This window comes from Cnephaeus nilssonii (assembly GCF_951640355.1).
Source record: "Cnephaeus nilssonii genome assembly, chromosome: 7".
Lineage (NCBI taxonomy): Eukaryota > Metazoa > Chordata > Mammalia > Chiroptera > Vespertilionidae > Cnephaeus > Cnephaeus nilssonii.
In genome coordinates, this window is record NC_137078.1 from 87,643,550 (window position 1) to 87,659,975 (window position 16,426).

The 16,426-nt window shown below is 49.2% G+C and overlaps 1 protein-coding gene across 2 annotated transcripts; it reads left to right on the forward strand.

Annotated features, from left to right (window-relative positions):
- Nucleotides 1-1,386: 1,386 nt before the first annotated feature.
- On the forward strand, nucleotides 1,387-15,743 carry TRIM63 (tripartite motif containing 63). 2 transcript variants are annotated; one of them, XM_079776103.1, is made up of 10 exons: nucleotides 1,922-2,006; nucleotides 2,778-2,820; nucleotides 2,910-3,082; nucleotides 6,048-6,216; nucleotides 7,016-7,111; nucleotides 8,824-9,057; nucleotides 9,808-9,830; nucleotides 10,153-10,277; nucleotides 12,978-13,046; nucleotides 15,652-15,743. In XM_079776103.1, the coding sequence occupies exons 2-10, from the start codon at nucleotides 2,812-2,814 to the stop codon at nucleotides 15,660-15,662; spliced, it is 909 nt and encodes a 302-aa protein (XP_079632229.1). In that variant the 5' UTR covers nucleotides 1,922-2,006; nucleotides 2,778-2,811; the 3' UTR covers nucleotides 15,663-15,743. The 2 variants fall into 2 exon arrangements, with proteins under 2 accessions (XP_079632228.1, XP_079632229.1); XM_079776102.1 differs by lacking the exon at nucleotides 2,778-2,820 and having other exon boundaries at nucleotides 1,387-2,006.
- Nucleotides 15,744-16,426: the final 683 nt, after the last annotated feature.

Sequence of the window (16,426 nt, forward strand, 5' to 3'; positions counted from 1 at the left end):
CCACACAATGACACCATTGCTTTCTCTAGTCCTTCTTTGTCCTTCTTAGGGAACTGATTTCTTCCTGAGACTTGTCCTGTCTTGGTTGAAAGACTGGACAAAACTGAGGTCATGTGAGCAACGAAGAAGCTGGCACCGTTGGGCTCCTGAGTCAAGCATATCTGGGTTCATGTCCTAGAGCCACTTCTTGCAAGCTGTGTGACCTCATACAAGTTATTTCACTTTTCTGTGGAATGAGGATTTGTGATGTTGTGATTTAAGTAAGAAATATGTGTTTGATCTTTGCCCTGTTTCTGGCTCATAGCTCCCTAAACCCTTGGAATTTCCCAAGTGCTGAGAGTGATGGAGGTGTGTTTTGTTATGTGAATGAGGTGACTTTACTTGGAAGCACCAAAGCAAGGGGGGCTGGTTGCCAGGAGAACCCACCATGTGATTAGTGGGTTGGAACTTTCAGTCCCCTCTACCTCCCACTCTGGGCAGAGGAAGGGAGCTGGAGGTTGACCCAGTCACCAATTGTTAATGATTTCATCAATGTGCTTACATAATAAGGCTTCCATAAAAACCCAAGAGGATAGGGTTTGGAGAGCTTCCAGACTTATAAACAGGTGGAGATCCTGGAAGTGTACGCGGACAACCAAGGGGTCCGTGCTGCCTGTCACTACTCCAGCCAATTAAGCAGAGACAGGGTTGAATCATATATGAGCGTTTATTCTAATACTGCCGGCAATATGGGAGAGCAGCAGATCGTCCACAAACGTCTACTCTGCAGCCCACTATAAGCCAGCTGCTTGCACAGGTAGAAGTACAAAGGAAAGTAGGCAAACGGGCAAATGGCCAGTTTACAGATATGCAAAGGGGCTTAGTGATATGCAAGGGCTGGGGTTACATGGGGAAATAGCCAAAGGGTAGGCCAAATGGTCAGTTAACAGGTAAGCAGCCTGGCGACTTGCAAAGGCCTACAGGTATGCAAAAAGGTCTGGGGATCTTAGTGATTCTGATGGTTAATCTTTCCATGATAATGGGCAGCTCCAAATGGGGAGGGTGGGCTGCATTTCCCGGTGAAGCTCCCAGGTCCTGAGTGCAGCTTCTAGCCAAGTGAGAATATGCCTTCTCTAATCAGAATAAAACAATCACGGTTAACAGAGCGTTGTTAATATTTCTTACAATACTAGGTGGTTCCCCAGCATTCTATTCCTGCCCCCTTTCAGGAGAATGGTGCCCCTGGAGAGGGCATGGAAGTTCCATGCCCCTCCCCACATACCGCAGATCTGACGCAGAGGGATGGGCTCAGAGAGAGGGGCTGCCCTGCCCCTATCGTGGGAGCTGCCCAGGACTCCAGAGGAGGGATGGACCTGATTATGGTCGGTGAGGGGGTACTGGCTATTAACCCTGACAATCCCAGTGGCCCATTCTCGGGGTCCCATCCCTGGCTCACCAGCCTGATGTGGGAGGAGACTAATTTCTGGAGGAAACTCTGGGTCCCCAGTCCTCCCCCAAGTCTGCCCACGAACAAGCTGTTCTTGTTTACGACCCCCATCTCAGGGGAACAGTGATTGCTCATCCCTACATGTGATTTGAGAGGCCGCTCTTGCAGGCCTGGAGGAAACTCAAGCCCCGCCAGCCGTGCTGGCACCGGAATGCTCAGCTGGTCCCCTCCTGGGGCTCATGTGACCAGGGTCCAGCTATAAATATCAGAGGGGCCTCAGACCAAGACAGAATTTGGGCGCCAGGAGAAGAAGGTCAAGAGGCTCCGGGCGGGTGTTTTGTGACAAAGGCAAGACCCCAGGTCTGCTTAGAGCGAGGCAGGTAAAGGAGGCAGCCAGGTGGGCCCCACACCGCTGGACAGTATGGATTATAAATCAAGCCTGATCCAGGATGGGAACCCCCTGGAGAACCTGGAGAAGCAGCTGATCTGTCCCATCTGCCTGGAGATGTTTACCAAGCCGGTGGTCATCTTGCCATGTCAGCACAACCTCTGCCGGAAGTGTGCCAATGACATCTTCCAGGTCAGTGCTGGGCATGGCCTAGTCCTGGGGGCTCAGGGGGCTCCTCAGCTTTCCTGTGATGAAAGCTCTTTTCTCTTAGCCCAGGATCCTCCTACACCACGGCCGGGCAGGTTCTTTCCCCTGCAAAGGCCTCTGGACTGGGCTGAGGGGGCTGGGGCGGTGGCTCTGGCTGCCCAATTCCATTTCCATGACGCACGTTTCCCCTCCCCACCCTGCCGGCAGCTCTGCCACCCGCCACCTCTGTCCTGAGCACCGCAGTTGACTCTTCAATCAGGAGTCAAATGCCACGAGTGATAAGTGGGGGAAGCAGGGGAGAGGAGAAAGAAACCAGACCCCGGGGGCTGGAGCCAGCTCCCTGGTGGAAGGGGGCCCAGAGCTGTAGGAGGAGGGAGGGTGGGAGGCACTGAGCAGTAGAGGCATTTTCCCTTTCGAGGCTGTTCCCTCAGATATAGGGCAGGAGGGGCTTCCTCTCCTAAGGAAGGAGTGAGAATGGATGTCCTGGCTGGGAGGCAGGACTCCAGGTTTCCCAGAAGCACTTGATCAATGTTCTCTCACCATTTTATCTTTAAAGTAGCGGCCCTAATCACTAGCTCTAATTAAAATGCCCATTCGATGAACGGGCAAACTGAGGCTTGGAGGGATAAGGTTGCTTGCCCAAAGTCACTCAGACAATAACCGTGACTTGAACCCAGGCCTGCTGACTCTCAAACCTGCTGATGGCTTAGTGCTTACCAGGTGCTCCCTGTGTGAGTGAGCTGTCTCTCATCTCAGGACAGGGGGCTGCGGTTCCTGATTTGACCAGAGAATGGTTGGGGTAAGCAGTGGGGAGGATAACCTGGAGATTAGAAAGGGCAGGGGCTGAGGAGGGAGCCCAGGCCTCACCTCTGTCCTTGCCACCCACAGGCCGCAAACCCCTACTGGTCCAGCCGGGGTGGCTCGATGTCCATGACTGGAGGCCGTTTCCGCTGCCCATCCTGCCGCCACGAGGTGATCATGGACCGCCACGGAGTGTACGGCCTCCAGAGGAATCTGCTGGTGGAGAACATCATTGACATCTACAAGCTGGAGTGCTCAAGGTCAGTCCGCCCGCTGCTGGGAGGCCGGCCTCCTGCCCTAGCTGCTCTGTGCCCAGCTCTCCCAGGCTCCTTCCTCCTTCATCGGCTCCAGATCCAGTCCCCTGGGTGGACGAGCTCACTAGCCAGTCCAGAGAGCGTGTCCCTCACCCTCAGGCAGGAACAGAGGCTTACCCTCTCCCCCAACCCTGGTGCTCCGTGTCACTCAGCGAAGGGAAGGGGCCCAGGCTGTCCTCCTGAAAGATATGGTAGGAACCAGAGGCCAGACAAGCTGTGAGAGGGACAGAGAGGCACTAGGGACAGCTAAGTGGCCCCGATAAGCAGAGAAAATGCCCAGTGAGAACATAGTTTCTCTGTAGCAGCGACTTTCAGCTGGTGTGCCACGGCACACGGATGTGTCACAAGAATTTTTAAGACGTGCAATACCTGACTACTTAGTCAGGGGCACTGACCTCTTTTCCCTTAGATTGTCAAATAAAAGATAATAGCCAACACAATAGCCATCTGGTGTTAATGAATCAAAATTATACCTTTTTTTTGGTCAAATTATCAAAAATATATATATTTTTGATGTGCCACAGAATTTTAATAATTAATTTATATGTGCCATGAGATGAAAAAGGTTGAAATCACCCAGCCAGTGTGGCTCAGTGGTTGAATATCTACCCATGAACCAAGAGGTTCCCCGTTTGATTCCCGGTTGGGGCCCGATCCCCAATGGGGGGTGGGCAGGAGGCAGTTTCTATCTCTCTATCCCTCTCCCTTTCTCTCTCTCTAAAACACACACACACACACACACACACACACACACACACACACACGTATGTATATGAAAAAGGTTGAAATCACCGCTCTATAATGATAGCAACAGCTAAGGTCCCATGTGCTGGGAGGCATAGCACCAGGCGGCACTGGGAATGCTTTTTCCTGCTGCTTCACACCACCCCTATGGGTCAGGCATGACTATTTCACAGATGAAGAAGCTGAGGTTCAAAGAGGTGAAGTCAGTTGTCCAAGGTTGCCCAGCTGGGAAGTGTAAGAGCTGGGAGTGGGAACATTGATGGAATTCTGTCTCCCTAATTTTAGAATAGCAGTTCTTTCTCAGGCAGAATTTGTGAGTGGTGGAGGTTGTGTGGTGTTGGGCCTCAGATTGGAGAGAGACGCAGCTACAAGGGAGATCTTTACCAATCAGGATATCCTGACAGCTTCCCGGCTGCTGACCTCACAGCCCTGATGGTCCTACAGGCAGTGTCCTGCCCAAGGAAAGGGGACAGAGCAGTCCTAGTGAGAAAAGGCCCGGCCTGGGTACTGTGTTTGCTAGTCTGACTGTTACTAATGCGTTGTAGGATCCTGGGTAAGTCTTTGGGCCTCATTTCCCTTGCTTGCAGAGGGAGCAGTAAGATTTGTTTTGTGACTGTATAGGATTTTGATGGGAAATGTTACAAATATCAAATATTTACCGAGCACCCACTGTGTGTAGGCTCTGTACTAAGTATGTCCCATGCATTATCACTATTTAATTCTTACAATAATCTTGTAAGACATTCTTACCCTTATTTTACAATAAGGGGGCTCAGAGAGGTTCAGAGATTTGTTCAAAGCCACTCAGCTTGCAAGTGGTGAAGCTGAGAGGGAGTGTCCCATGATGAATATTTCTAACTGCTATTGTCTCTCATGTTACTAGGGCTCAACACTACAAAAATGCAAATATATTTTTGATCATTATAATCATAACAAAATCAACATTGCACCAAAATATTAGCCCACCCAATGTCGACCTATGAAGTGCATGTTCTGTTTGAACCCTTTGAAGCCTTTCTACATAGTTGGATGACAATGCTAGCTGCCCTTGGGGGGGCCTGCCCTGTGCCAGGCACTACACATTCATTCCAGACAACTCCTGCCATGATCCCAGTAGCTCTGGGAGGAAACCAAAGCTCAGAGAAGTGAAAGCAGTTGTCCAAGGTCACAGAATGAATACATTCAGGACAATATGGATTCAAACCAGGATGCGGAAGCTGGGCTTGGGAGGTGCCTGCTATGATAGGGGCTGGGAAGTCAGAGGTAGTACAGACACGGTGTTGACTCTAAATGAGTGCGGGGTATAGGGGAGGTAAAACTTAGACTCTCCCCAAATGAATCTCGGGTAGGAGGTAACCAATGTCCTGAGCGAGGCACAAATAACATGCCAGAGACCCTGAATGGAGAGAGAGAAAAAGGGAGAAAGACATTTTAAGAATGAATGTTTGGGAAGGAAGAGACTAGACCCTGGAAACAATGTCTGGACTAGAAGTCAGGCTTGTGCTGGGCTGTTGGACAGCCCTGAGCTGCCCATGTAATGGCTGTGTGACTTGGGACACACACGCTGCTTTCTTCTCTGAGCCTCGGGACACACTCCTGGGATGCTTGCTTATCTACTCCCTCCTCTGCGCAAGGCACTGAACACTGCAGATTCAGGAGTGAAGAGAATAGGCAAGTTCCCCTGCTTTAATGGAGGTTACAGTCTGGTGGGTTAAATATAGAATTCAATGAGGCCATGAGAGTAAATTGCTTCACTTAGAGCCCAGCCTGCAGAAACCGAGAGCTATGGTGACTATAATTAGAGCAAATGAACTTTAGCCTCCCCTACCCTGACTTGCTGAGTGACCTTGGGCAAGTCAATTCACCTTTCTGGGGCCCAGTTTCCTCTTCTTGAAAATGTCTCTAGATCTGATGACTTTGAGATTCTACCACCCTTCCCATGTCCAGGCCAACTCCATCACCGGGGTTTGAGCCCTAGTCTACGGAGACAGCCTTGGTGTCATTGGCTTCCCTGGTCCTGGGTCCCCGGAGGATTAAACAAAAAGGATTAAGGACATCTAACCACTGAGAACTTGGGTCATAGATCTGAGGAGGAGCTGTGACTGGCGCTGAGGGAGGAGGCAGAGACTCAGACCCCGCCTTATGACTTGTGTCTCTTCCACTTCAGTAGGCCCCTGCAGAAGGGCAGCCACCCTATGTGCAAGGAGCATGAAGATGAGAAAATCAACATCTACTGCCTCACGTGTGAGATGCCCACATGCTCCATGTGCAAGGTGTTTGGAGCCCACCAGGCCTGTGAGGTGGCCCCGCTGCAGAGTGTCTTCCAGGGACAAAAGGTACTGGCCCGAGCCACTTCCACCCCCAGCCTGGGCCTGTTGGGCATGACCCCATGATTCAGGCTGTGGATTTGATCCCTGCAGATCTGCTGAGCCGGCCTTTCAATAATGGTCCCTCTGAAGGGACTTCCCAGGCTGCAGGGACAGCAGTTCTTGCCTTCCTGGGGGAGGTGGCTGAGCTCATGGGTTATACTTAGAGCCACTTGAGAGCACCTGGGTGTGGCCACAGGGGAGAGACCAGACCCCAGGGCCAGGCCACCAGGGAACGTCTCAGGCCATGAATTCTGCATCCCAGTGTGCTCTGGTCCCCGGTTCTCTCCTCTGGAGGGAAGGCCATCCTCTTGGACCGAGCTTCGGGAGGGACGCATATGGATCGGTGAGGGAGGAGGGGGACACCCGTCTAGCCAGCCAGATCAGCCGAATCAACCCTGGCGATCAATGGGGTGACAGATGTCGCAGCCAGAGAGCCCTCACACCTGATCTCTCTATTTTAGAACTCCCAACTGTATTTTTTTTCTTCATCCCTCCCTTCTTAGAAACAAGCCCCTCCTCGACCAGTACCTTGCTGTGTATTTTAAGCAGCTCACTTCCCCTCTCTGTGCTTCATCTGTAAAATAAAGGAAACAGTATCTGATATTCTCTGCTCTGGACCTCAGAAAGAGGGGCCAGACAGCTACTGCAGGCTCTTTCTAGCAGAGAGGGGAGTGAGGGTGCCATTGTGCTGCCAAATCCCAAGAGGGCAGGCCCTGAGACTATTTCTGTCTCTCCTCTCCTGACCCCCACCCCTCCTCCCATCTAGACTGAACTGAGTAACTGTATCTCCATGCTGGTGGCGGGGAACGACCGCGTGCAGACCATCATCACTCAGCTGGAGGACTCCAGTCGAGTGACCAAGGTGAGGGGACAGAGCAGCTCTGCCTGGGAGTTTGAAGCCTCCAGTGCAGCCTGGTCTTCGGGGCAAAGGCTCACCCATGGCTTGTGACTCAAGGTTGGGTCCTGGAGTAGGGTGTTCCAGCAGGAATGGTGAGGAGAGGCGGACTAATCCACTAATTCACTAATCCATTGATTCATTATACATTGATCCATTAATCCACTCATTCAGCAAATGCTTCTTGAGCACACCTGTGTCAGCCCCTGCCAAAGGATCTGGGGATTGGGTGGTGAACAAGACAGACCCCCATCCCACCAATAATTCCCAGTATTCTTTTGTTAGCATTGGTAGTTTTAATTTTTTAAAATTGATTTTTAGAGAGAGAGGAAGGGAGAGGGAGGGAGGGAAGAGGGGAGGGAGGGAGGGGAGAGAGAGAGAGAGAGAGAGAGAGAGAGAGAGAGAGAGAGAGAGAGAGAAACATCAATGTGAGAGAGAAACACGGATCAGCTGCCTCCTACATGCCCCCTTCCGGGGATCAAGCCCACAACCGGGCATGTGCCCTGACCAGGAATGGAACCAGCAACTGTACTAAGCATGGGATGATCCCCAAGCAATTGATCCACACCGGCTAGGGCCAGCATTGGTAGTGTTTAGGCCATTGTTTTCTGTGTGCTATAGACCAAGGTTTTAAACCTTAAAGTACATACAAATCACCCTAGGGTCTTGTTAAAATTTAAGTTTTGATTCAGTAGGTCTGGAATGAGGCATGCGATTCTGCTTTTCTAACAAACTCTCAGGGTTTGCCCAAGTTGCTGGTCCATGGACCACACTTTGAGTAGCAAGACTGTAGAGGCAGAAGGAAACTTCTGTTTCTACAAAAGCATCTATGATTTTTTTTCACTTGGGATGAGGCCCTGGAAATCAGACGGGGGGAGGGATCATTGTATTGTTGATAGACAAAGAGTGTGTGTTAGGTAGGTTCGAAGGAAGGAAGGGGACATTATTACCACCCGTGATGGGACTCCCAGACTGATAAGTAACGCTAGAACCCGAGTCTGATGAGATGCTATTATTATACCCATTTTATAGATAAGAAACTGAGGTGTAACATCTGTGTTGATGAGAAGAGGGCCTCAATGAGGAGGTCATTAGGGGAGGAGCTGCTTCTCCCCCTCTTCTAGGACCAAATGATGCAGAGCTTCTTGAATCCAGTCTTGGTCCTAAAATGGGAGGAAGAGCGAGATTTGGAGACACACAGGAGGGCCAGAATATATATCATTTCAATTGACCCTAGAGTCTCTATTTTTTGAGGAAGAGGGTTGCTTTCTCCATGACACTAGACTCCAAACATGTACCGAGTAGTTATGAAAACTTAGTAAGTGCTTTCTTCTTACTAAGCCTTCATTTTATCTGTGTAAAACGAGGGTGTAGTAAGGCCTTTTCCAGCTTTTAAAAAATATTTTTAAATTAATTTTTAGAGAGAGACAAATATCGATCTGCTGCCTCCTGCACGCCTTCCACTGGGGATGGAGTCCACAACCTGAGCATGTGCCCTGACCAGGAATTGAACCGTGACCTCCTGGTTCACGGGCCTGTGCTCAACCACCGAGCCACACCAGCCAGGGCAGACCTCTTCTGGCTTTAGAGCCTTTGTTCCTAGTACATCCATCCTAGAAAGGAAGTGTTGGGGATAGGGAGGACCCCACAGGATGTGACTCCCAGATGTGTCCCCCCAGGAAAACAGCCACCAGGTGAAGGAAGAGCTGAGCCAGAAGTTTGACGTGCTGTATGCCATCCTGGATGAGAAGAAGAGTGAGTTGCTACAGCGGATCACGCAGGAGCAGGAGGAGAAGCTCAGCTTCATTGAGGCCCTCATCCAGCAGTACCGGGAGCAACTGGACAAGTCCACCAAGCTGGTGGAGACAGCCATCCAGTCTCTGGACGAGCCTGGTGGAGCCATCTTCCTCTTGGTGAGCAGGACTAGGAGGGTGTGCGCAGAATCACGTCAACTCAACCGCTCTGTCTAAAGTTCAAGTCATGCTCCTCCACTGACCATCCATATGCCCTTGGGCAAGTCACTGAAACCTCCCAGAGGCCCATTTTCCTCATCTGTAAAATGAGCCTGAGACAATCCCGATTTAAGCCTATTAATTGAGCACCTACTATAGGTCAGCCACTGAGGTAGAGACACAGAGATGTATGAGACGCAGCCCTGCCCTAGAAGAGCTTATTGGGGGAGACAGAAAAGGATCAGCTATAAGATCCTACATTCAGTTCTTTTATAAAAATTTCCTAAACACCTACCATAGGCCAGGCTTTGTGCTAGGCATCGGCTATAAAAAAAGTGATTAGGATAAGATTCTCATCTTGGAGAGTCCAGGGATTAAGGTGTTTAGACTGATATCCCTAAAATCCAAGCTTCCTGCCAGGACAATGGGAGGGGCCTAGAGCAGCGGTCGCCAACCGGTGGTCTGCGGACCACTGGTGGTCCATGAGGTCCGAAAGGTTGGCGACCACTGGCCTGGAGTGATCACCAAGACCTGTGCAGCCCACGGACAGAGGAAAGATCCACGTTCTGTTCCGCTCAGGGTGGGGAGCAGGTCACGGCTAGGCAAGGGAATGGCACCAAGGCCCATCTGCAGCAGCCAATCTCTGGTTTTGCTGATTTCCTGGAACTACCCCTAATGCAATGCTAACCCTTTGCTCTCTCTCCCCCACAGAGTGCCAAGAAACTCATCAAAAGGTCAGTCTCTCCCCAGGGCTGTGATCCAAGGCCCTCGCTCCCACCAGGGCCTCCCGCTTTGCATTAGGGCTGCTGGGAGGGTTTCAGCCCAGGCTGGCTTTCCTGGCCTTGGTGTGATTCCCTGCTTTCTTGGACCTGTACTTGCTTGTGACTGGAGAGGAAATACTCCACCACTCCAGGGGGAGCCTCTAGGTGCAAGGCCTGGGTGTGGGCATAGCATGTGCACTGGTGTGCTTGGAGCTAAAACACCCCATCCCTGCACTAAACCCCCTCATCTCTCTCTCTTTCTCCCTCCATCCTCTCCACCCCACATCCCCTACAGCATTGTGGAAGCTTCCAAGGGTTGCCAGCTGGGGAAGACAGAGCAGGGCTTTGAAAACATGGACTACTTCACTTTGGATTTAGAGCACATAGCAGACACCCTGAGGACCATCGACTTTGGGACAGGTGAGCGGGGGAGGTGACTTCTCTGTTTCCCCGCTCGACCCCTGGAAATCAGCTTCCCTTCCACTGCATCCCATGTGGAAACAGATACACTAGCAAAGATGCCCAGATGTCAACCAACTTCTGGATGCGCTGAGAGCTGCGCACAGTGCCTGGTACAAATTGTTGCTCAATAAGTGATCCTTGCAGGGAGGTGTCTTGGGCTGTAGAAAGAGCATGGCGTCTGGAGACAGGCAGACCCAAGTTTGAATCTGGAGCTGCCGTTTGTTATCTGTGTAACCTTTGGCGAACCCCTCCACCTCTCTGAGCTTCATTTTTTTCTAACTTTAAAAATTAGGTTAGCCCTAGCCAGTTTGGCTCAGTGGATAGAGCGTCAGCCTGCGGACCAAAGGGTCCCAGGTTCAATTCTGGTCAAGGGCACATCCCTTGGTTGCAGGCTCCTCACTGGCCCAAGCCTTGGTTGGGGCTTGTGCAGGAAGCAACCAATCGATGTATTTCTCTCATATCGATGTTTCTCTCTGTCTTTCCCTCTCTTTTCCACTCTCTCTAAAAACCAATGGAAAAATGTCCTCAGGTGAGGATTAAAAAAAAAAGTAGGTTAGAAGTGGGCCTGCTAATAATGACTACCTCTTGGTGCTGTTGCAACAAATTGTAAGATATTGATAGAAAAGAGTTTGTAGAGTACTAAACATGTACTCGTTAGTGCCTAAAGCCAGCCTTAGCTTCAGCTTTTTCATGCTATCATCTATGAATACTCAGGTACCTTAATTTATCTGTACCATGTCCTCATTTCTGTTTATAATTACTCTTCCAAAGAGTACCTATAAGAATTGTAACAATGTAACCATAACAGTAATAAGGGGAAACTGAGGCAACCGATGAAGAACAAAGATGTTAATAATTTGCTCAAGATCACAGTTGAAAGGTAGCTATTTAGTGATAGAGAAAGAGAGAATGGGATCCAATTCTGCCGAATGTTGCATTGCTCTGATAGGTGATGCTTCAATGACCAGGGCAGAGAGAGGTGTCGGGAATAGGGAAGAATCGTACATGGGCTGGCATGAGAAAGCTCGGCTCTCCCACAAGCCTGCGGAATCTGGTGTTGCATCTATTCTCAGAGCACCAGATGCACCTCGTCTGTGGGTGAGGACAAAAATGCATCCCAAAGCTGAGATGCTGGCAGACGTGGGTACAGCCATTGCTGTAGATCACCTGTTCCGCTTTACCCTCCCGAAGCTAAGATATTCAAGAGGGATCATGCTGTGCGAACCGCATGGCCTTGTGAAGACCTGCACTGCCTTCTGTCATCTCCCCAAGCCTGTTTCCTGAGAGGAAAACGGGGAGAGAACCACACCAACAGCTACCTTTTATTAAGCACTTTCTATGTCCCGGGCACTAGGCCCTTGACATGAATTCTATCATTTAGTACAGCTTCATGAGGTAGTTTCTGTGGTCATCTCCATTGTGAAAGCCAAGGCAGGGTAAGTCTCCTGGAGGCCACACAGCCAGTAAGTAGCCCACGAGGATGCCACCAGGGGCCATCTGGCTCACAAGGCCCTCGTGAGGATTATATGGGACAATGCGCGTCCAGCGCTTAGCACAACTTTTGGCACATAGAAAGTCCTCAGCAGCGCTGCTGTCAGTAGTTGTGCATAGGTCCCAGGTAGGTGGCTGAAATTTTGAGCTGTCATTTTGGAGGCATTTACTCCTTCAAGCCTCTTCCCAGACACTCTGGACAAATATTCTGACTCTGTGGTGACCCCCTCACAGCCCCAAAGGATTAAGGACTGGCTTTGGAGAGGGGGTGGGGAGGAGGCATGTTCCCTGCTGGCAGAGCTTGAAGGTGATATCCCAGGAGGGGAAAATGAGGGCACAGGTTGCAGCTCAGTCAGTCTGTCTGGGGCTCAGCTTCAGAGAGCCCAGGAGCACGAGGCCCCAGAAGTGTTCCCCACCCTCAGCCACTCCCAGCAGGCTGAGGAATGAGGAAAGGGGGACAAGGAGTGCTAGGCTAGCAGATTCCAAAGGCTGGCAAATTCCTTCAAGACAAGGACTCTGCTTGCTGAGAATTAAGGTGCTCTTGTCCCGTCTCCACAGGTGATGTTTACCTGTCTCACTGAGAGGTGGGCAGAAGTCCAGGGTGCCCACCAAAGTCCCCTTTGGTCACAGGCAGATCAGGTGACAGCAGCTGCTGCAGCTGTTGGAACAAAGGAGCCTCTTGAGCCTCCCTCCATGGAGGTGCAGGAGGGAAGAGGTGGGAAGAGACAGGAGGAAACCCACCTCTGTGCAGCTTGGGTTTGGCAAGCCCATCACCTCCTGGGCTACTGATGTCATGGCATGGCCAGTTGACCCTGAGTGGGCATCAGAAAGGGTTGGGATGGCCCTAGCTGGTTTGGCTCAGTGGATAGAGCATCGGCCTGTAGACTGAAGAGTCTTGGGTTCAGTTCTGATCAAGGGCACATGCCCAGGTTGCAGGATTAACCCCCAGTGGGGGGCATGCAGGAGGCAGCCAATCAATGATTCTCTCTCATCATTGATGTTTCTATCTCTCTCCCTCTCCCTTCCTCTCTGAAATAAATGAAAACATTTTTTTTTCTTTTTTTAAAGAAAGGATTGGGATCAGTGTTGTCTCCAGCCAGTCCCCCTCTGAGCAGCTCCTCTGAGAAACCAACCTATCCTAACACTGTTGTTCTTTGTCACACACAGATGAGGAAGAGGAAGAGTTCATTGAAGAAGATCAGGAAGAGGAAGAGTCCACAGAGGGCAAGGAAGAAGGTAAGAAATCCATCTTCATTCATCCATTCATTCAACATGAGATGCTGACTGTGTGCAAAGTGCTGTGCTGGACATTGGGGATGATGCCAATATATGATGATGTTCTCAATATGTGTAAACCTTTTAAAGTCCTGCTCCCTATACCCTTAGAGAAAAAAACTCCAAACTATTCATAATAAAAAGCTCCCAGTTTTATATCTAAATGACCTATATCTAGCCTGGCCAGTTGGCTCAGTAGTTGAATGTTGACCTCTGAACCAGTAGGTCACAGTTCGATTCCTGGTCAGGGCACATGCCCAGGTTTTGGGCTTGATCCCCAGTGTGGGGCATGCAGGAGGCAGCCAATCAATGATTCTCTCTCATCATTGATGTTTCTCCCTCTCCCTCTCTCTTCCTCTCTGAAATCAATAAAAACATATTATAAAATAAATAAATAAATGACCTATATCTATATGCAAAGCAGTGCAGCATAACAGACATAAATGACAGAGCACTCATGAGCCAAGCTTGGTCCACTGAGGTATTTTGTTTGGCCAGCACAATGTTTAAATTTTTTTAAATCAGTTACCCACATTTAAAAAATTAGGAGATTGTTTTAAAGGATTATTTTATTTTATTGTTTATTATTTATTTATTTATTTTCATGAATCCTCACCTGAGGATATTTTTTCCATTGATTTTTAGAGAGAGTGGAAGGGAGGGGGAGATATATAGAGAGAGAAACATCGATTGGTTACCTTCCACATGCACCCTAACCTGGGATTGAACCCACAACCTTGGTATGTTCCCTGACTGGGAATTGAACCCACCACCTTTAAACCAAAAAATTTTTTATTGTTGAAAGTATTCCATATGTCCCCTTCCCCGCCCCACATTGTCCTCTTCCAGCCTGCCCCTGGCCCCCCACACCCACCACCTTTTGATGTACGAGAGGACTCTTCAACCAACTGAAGAGTCATACCAGCCAGAGCTTAAAGGATTTATTTAAAAGGAGACTTCAAGACAGGGGAGGGTTGGTGAGTGGGATGAGGTCAACCAATAGATTTGTATGCATACATGCATAACCCATGGACACAGACAGTAGGGTGGTAAGGCCTGGGCTGGGGGTTGGGGTGGGCTAGAAGAGATCAATAGAGGAAAAATGGGGACAAATGTAATGCTTTCAACAATATAGTTTGTTGTTTTTTTAAAAAAATAAATTTCAGCTGAGAATCAGGATTTCCACCTTCTTGTAAAGTTTTGGAAAGAGCTAACAATGTTGGGCGTGCCCTTCTCTCTCAGTCCAAGAGTTGGCGCTGGGCAGTGGCTGCCCCCTTTGCATGGGGCATGCACTTGCCAGTTTTCCCAGACCACCCCTGTCAGCCCTCCTGCTCTCATTCATGTCATCTGCTGGCCCTGTTGGCACCCGAGTTTGCCAACCTGGAAGACTACAGTTAAGAGTTCTGAATTGTAGCTTCCTCACGGACTGGTGGTGTGATCTTGGGTAGATCACCACTTTTCTGGGCTACTCACCTTGGCACGTGGGCATAATAATACTGACCTCAAAAGATTATAATGGAGAGTACATTAGAGAATCTTTTATTTTATTTTATTTTTTTAAATATATTTTATTGATTTTTTTACAGAGAGGAAGGGAAAGGGATAGAGAGTTAGAAACACCGATGGGAGAGAAACATCGATCAGCTGCCTCCTGCACACCTCCTATTGGGGACGTGCCAGCAACCAAGGTACATGCCCTTGACCGGAATCGAACCTGGAGCCCTTCAGTCTGCAGGCCGACGCTCTATCCACTGAGCCAAACCAGTCAGGGCTAGAGAATCTTTTAACACAGTGTCTGTACATAGGAAGGACATGTTTGCTAATTAACATATGTTTCCTAATGTTACTATTATTATTTTTAAACATCTTTTTATTGATTTTTTTTTTTTTTTTTTTAGAGAGAGAGAGAGGAAGGGAAAGGAGATAGAAACATCAGTGAGAGAGGACATGACATTGATTGGCTGCTTCCCACATGCCCCTCACCAGATATCAGATATCAAGCTGTAACCCAGGCATGTGCCCTGACTGGGAAATTGAACTGGTGCCTTCTTGATGCCTGGGTGGATGTTCAACTACTAAGCCACACTGGCTGGGCTAATGTAATTATTTTAAAAGCCAGGTTATTATTGGAACTAAATTCCAATCCAGTTGAAACATACAGACTAGTCTTTTGGAATTTTGTATTGAATGTGCAATTCAGTTTTGTTTTGGCAACTAAATTGTATTTTTCTTTAAAAAGAAAGAGGTGCCCTGGCCAGTTTGGCTCAGTGGATAGAGCGTCAGCCTGTGGATTGAAGGGTCTCAGGTTTGATTCCAGTCAAGGGCACGTGCCCTGGTTTCGGGCTTGATCCCCAGTAGGGGGTGTGTAGGAGGCAGCCAATCGATTGATGATTCTCTCTCATCATTGATGTTTCTATATATCCTTCTCCCTTCCTCTCTGAAATCAATAAAAAAAAAATATTACAAAAAAAAAGGAAGAGGCCAGGCAGGAATTGGAGTTTGATCATTTTGTCACTACAGCTTACCCCCGAGTCCCCGTCTCACTTGGTGTTTCTTTTTCTTTCAGGACACCAGTAAGGAGTTGGATGAGGAAGAGACCTCTAGATGCAGAGAGACTGGGAAGGGTGGGATGGGCCCAGCTGCTTTGGTGACAGGCCCAGGGTGGGAGGGGTCGGGGCCCCTGGAGGGACAATGGGGAGGTGTGTCTTCTCTCTGCTCCTGAGGGCAGGGACTAGGAGTAGGACCCCCACCGCTGTGTCCAGCAGCCACTGAAGCAGAGTTGGAAATGTGCTTGAAACAACCACACAGGACACTTTTCTACATTGGTGCAAAATGGAATATTTTGTACATTTTTAAAATGTGATTTTTGTATATACTTGTATATGTATGCCAATTTGGTGCTTTTTGTAAAGGAACTTTTGTATGATAATGCCCGGTCATTGTGACTGGTGATTGTTAGATAGAGGGTAATGTACTGTATTTCAGTGTCTATTCCTGACAGAGGGGATGGTAACTGAGTTTGTTATATGTTGTCTCAATAAATGCACAGTGCTCTCTTCCTGTTATTGCCAAAGGAGTTGGGATTTCGTTCAGCCTTTTTTTCTGGAGACTTCAGATGGACAGAGGCCTGATAGGAAGTGTGTGGCAGGAGGGAGCCAGTAACGGCAAGGCTGGGCTTCTGTCCCACCCAAGAAGAGCTCTTTACATCAGCCTTTCCCAGTGAGAGCTCCATGGAAAGCTGGCCCTGAGATGATCCCAAGACACAGGGGTAATGCCGGTTCTCTGCTCTCTGGAAAACAGAACCTGGGGCAAAACTTGAATGTTTTAGTCTAGATACAATC

What these genes read in the sequence shown, in the direction of transcription:
- TRIM63 (XM_079776102.1), top strand. Translation starts at nt 1,848, where the DNA reads ATGGATTATAAATCAAGCCTGATCCAGGATGGGAACCCCCTGGAGAAC. An exon ending in GCCAAGAAACTCATCAAAAG is followed by an intron (nt 9,831 to 10,152) that starts GTCAGTCTCTCC and finishes CATCCCCTACAG; the next exon opens with CATTGTGGAAGCTTCCAAGG. An exon ending in GACCATCGACTTTGGGACAG is followed by an intron (nt 10,278 to 12,977) that starts GTGAGCGGGGGA and finishes TGTCACACACAG; the next exon opens with ATGAGGAAGAGGAAGAGTTC.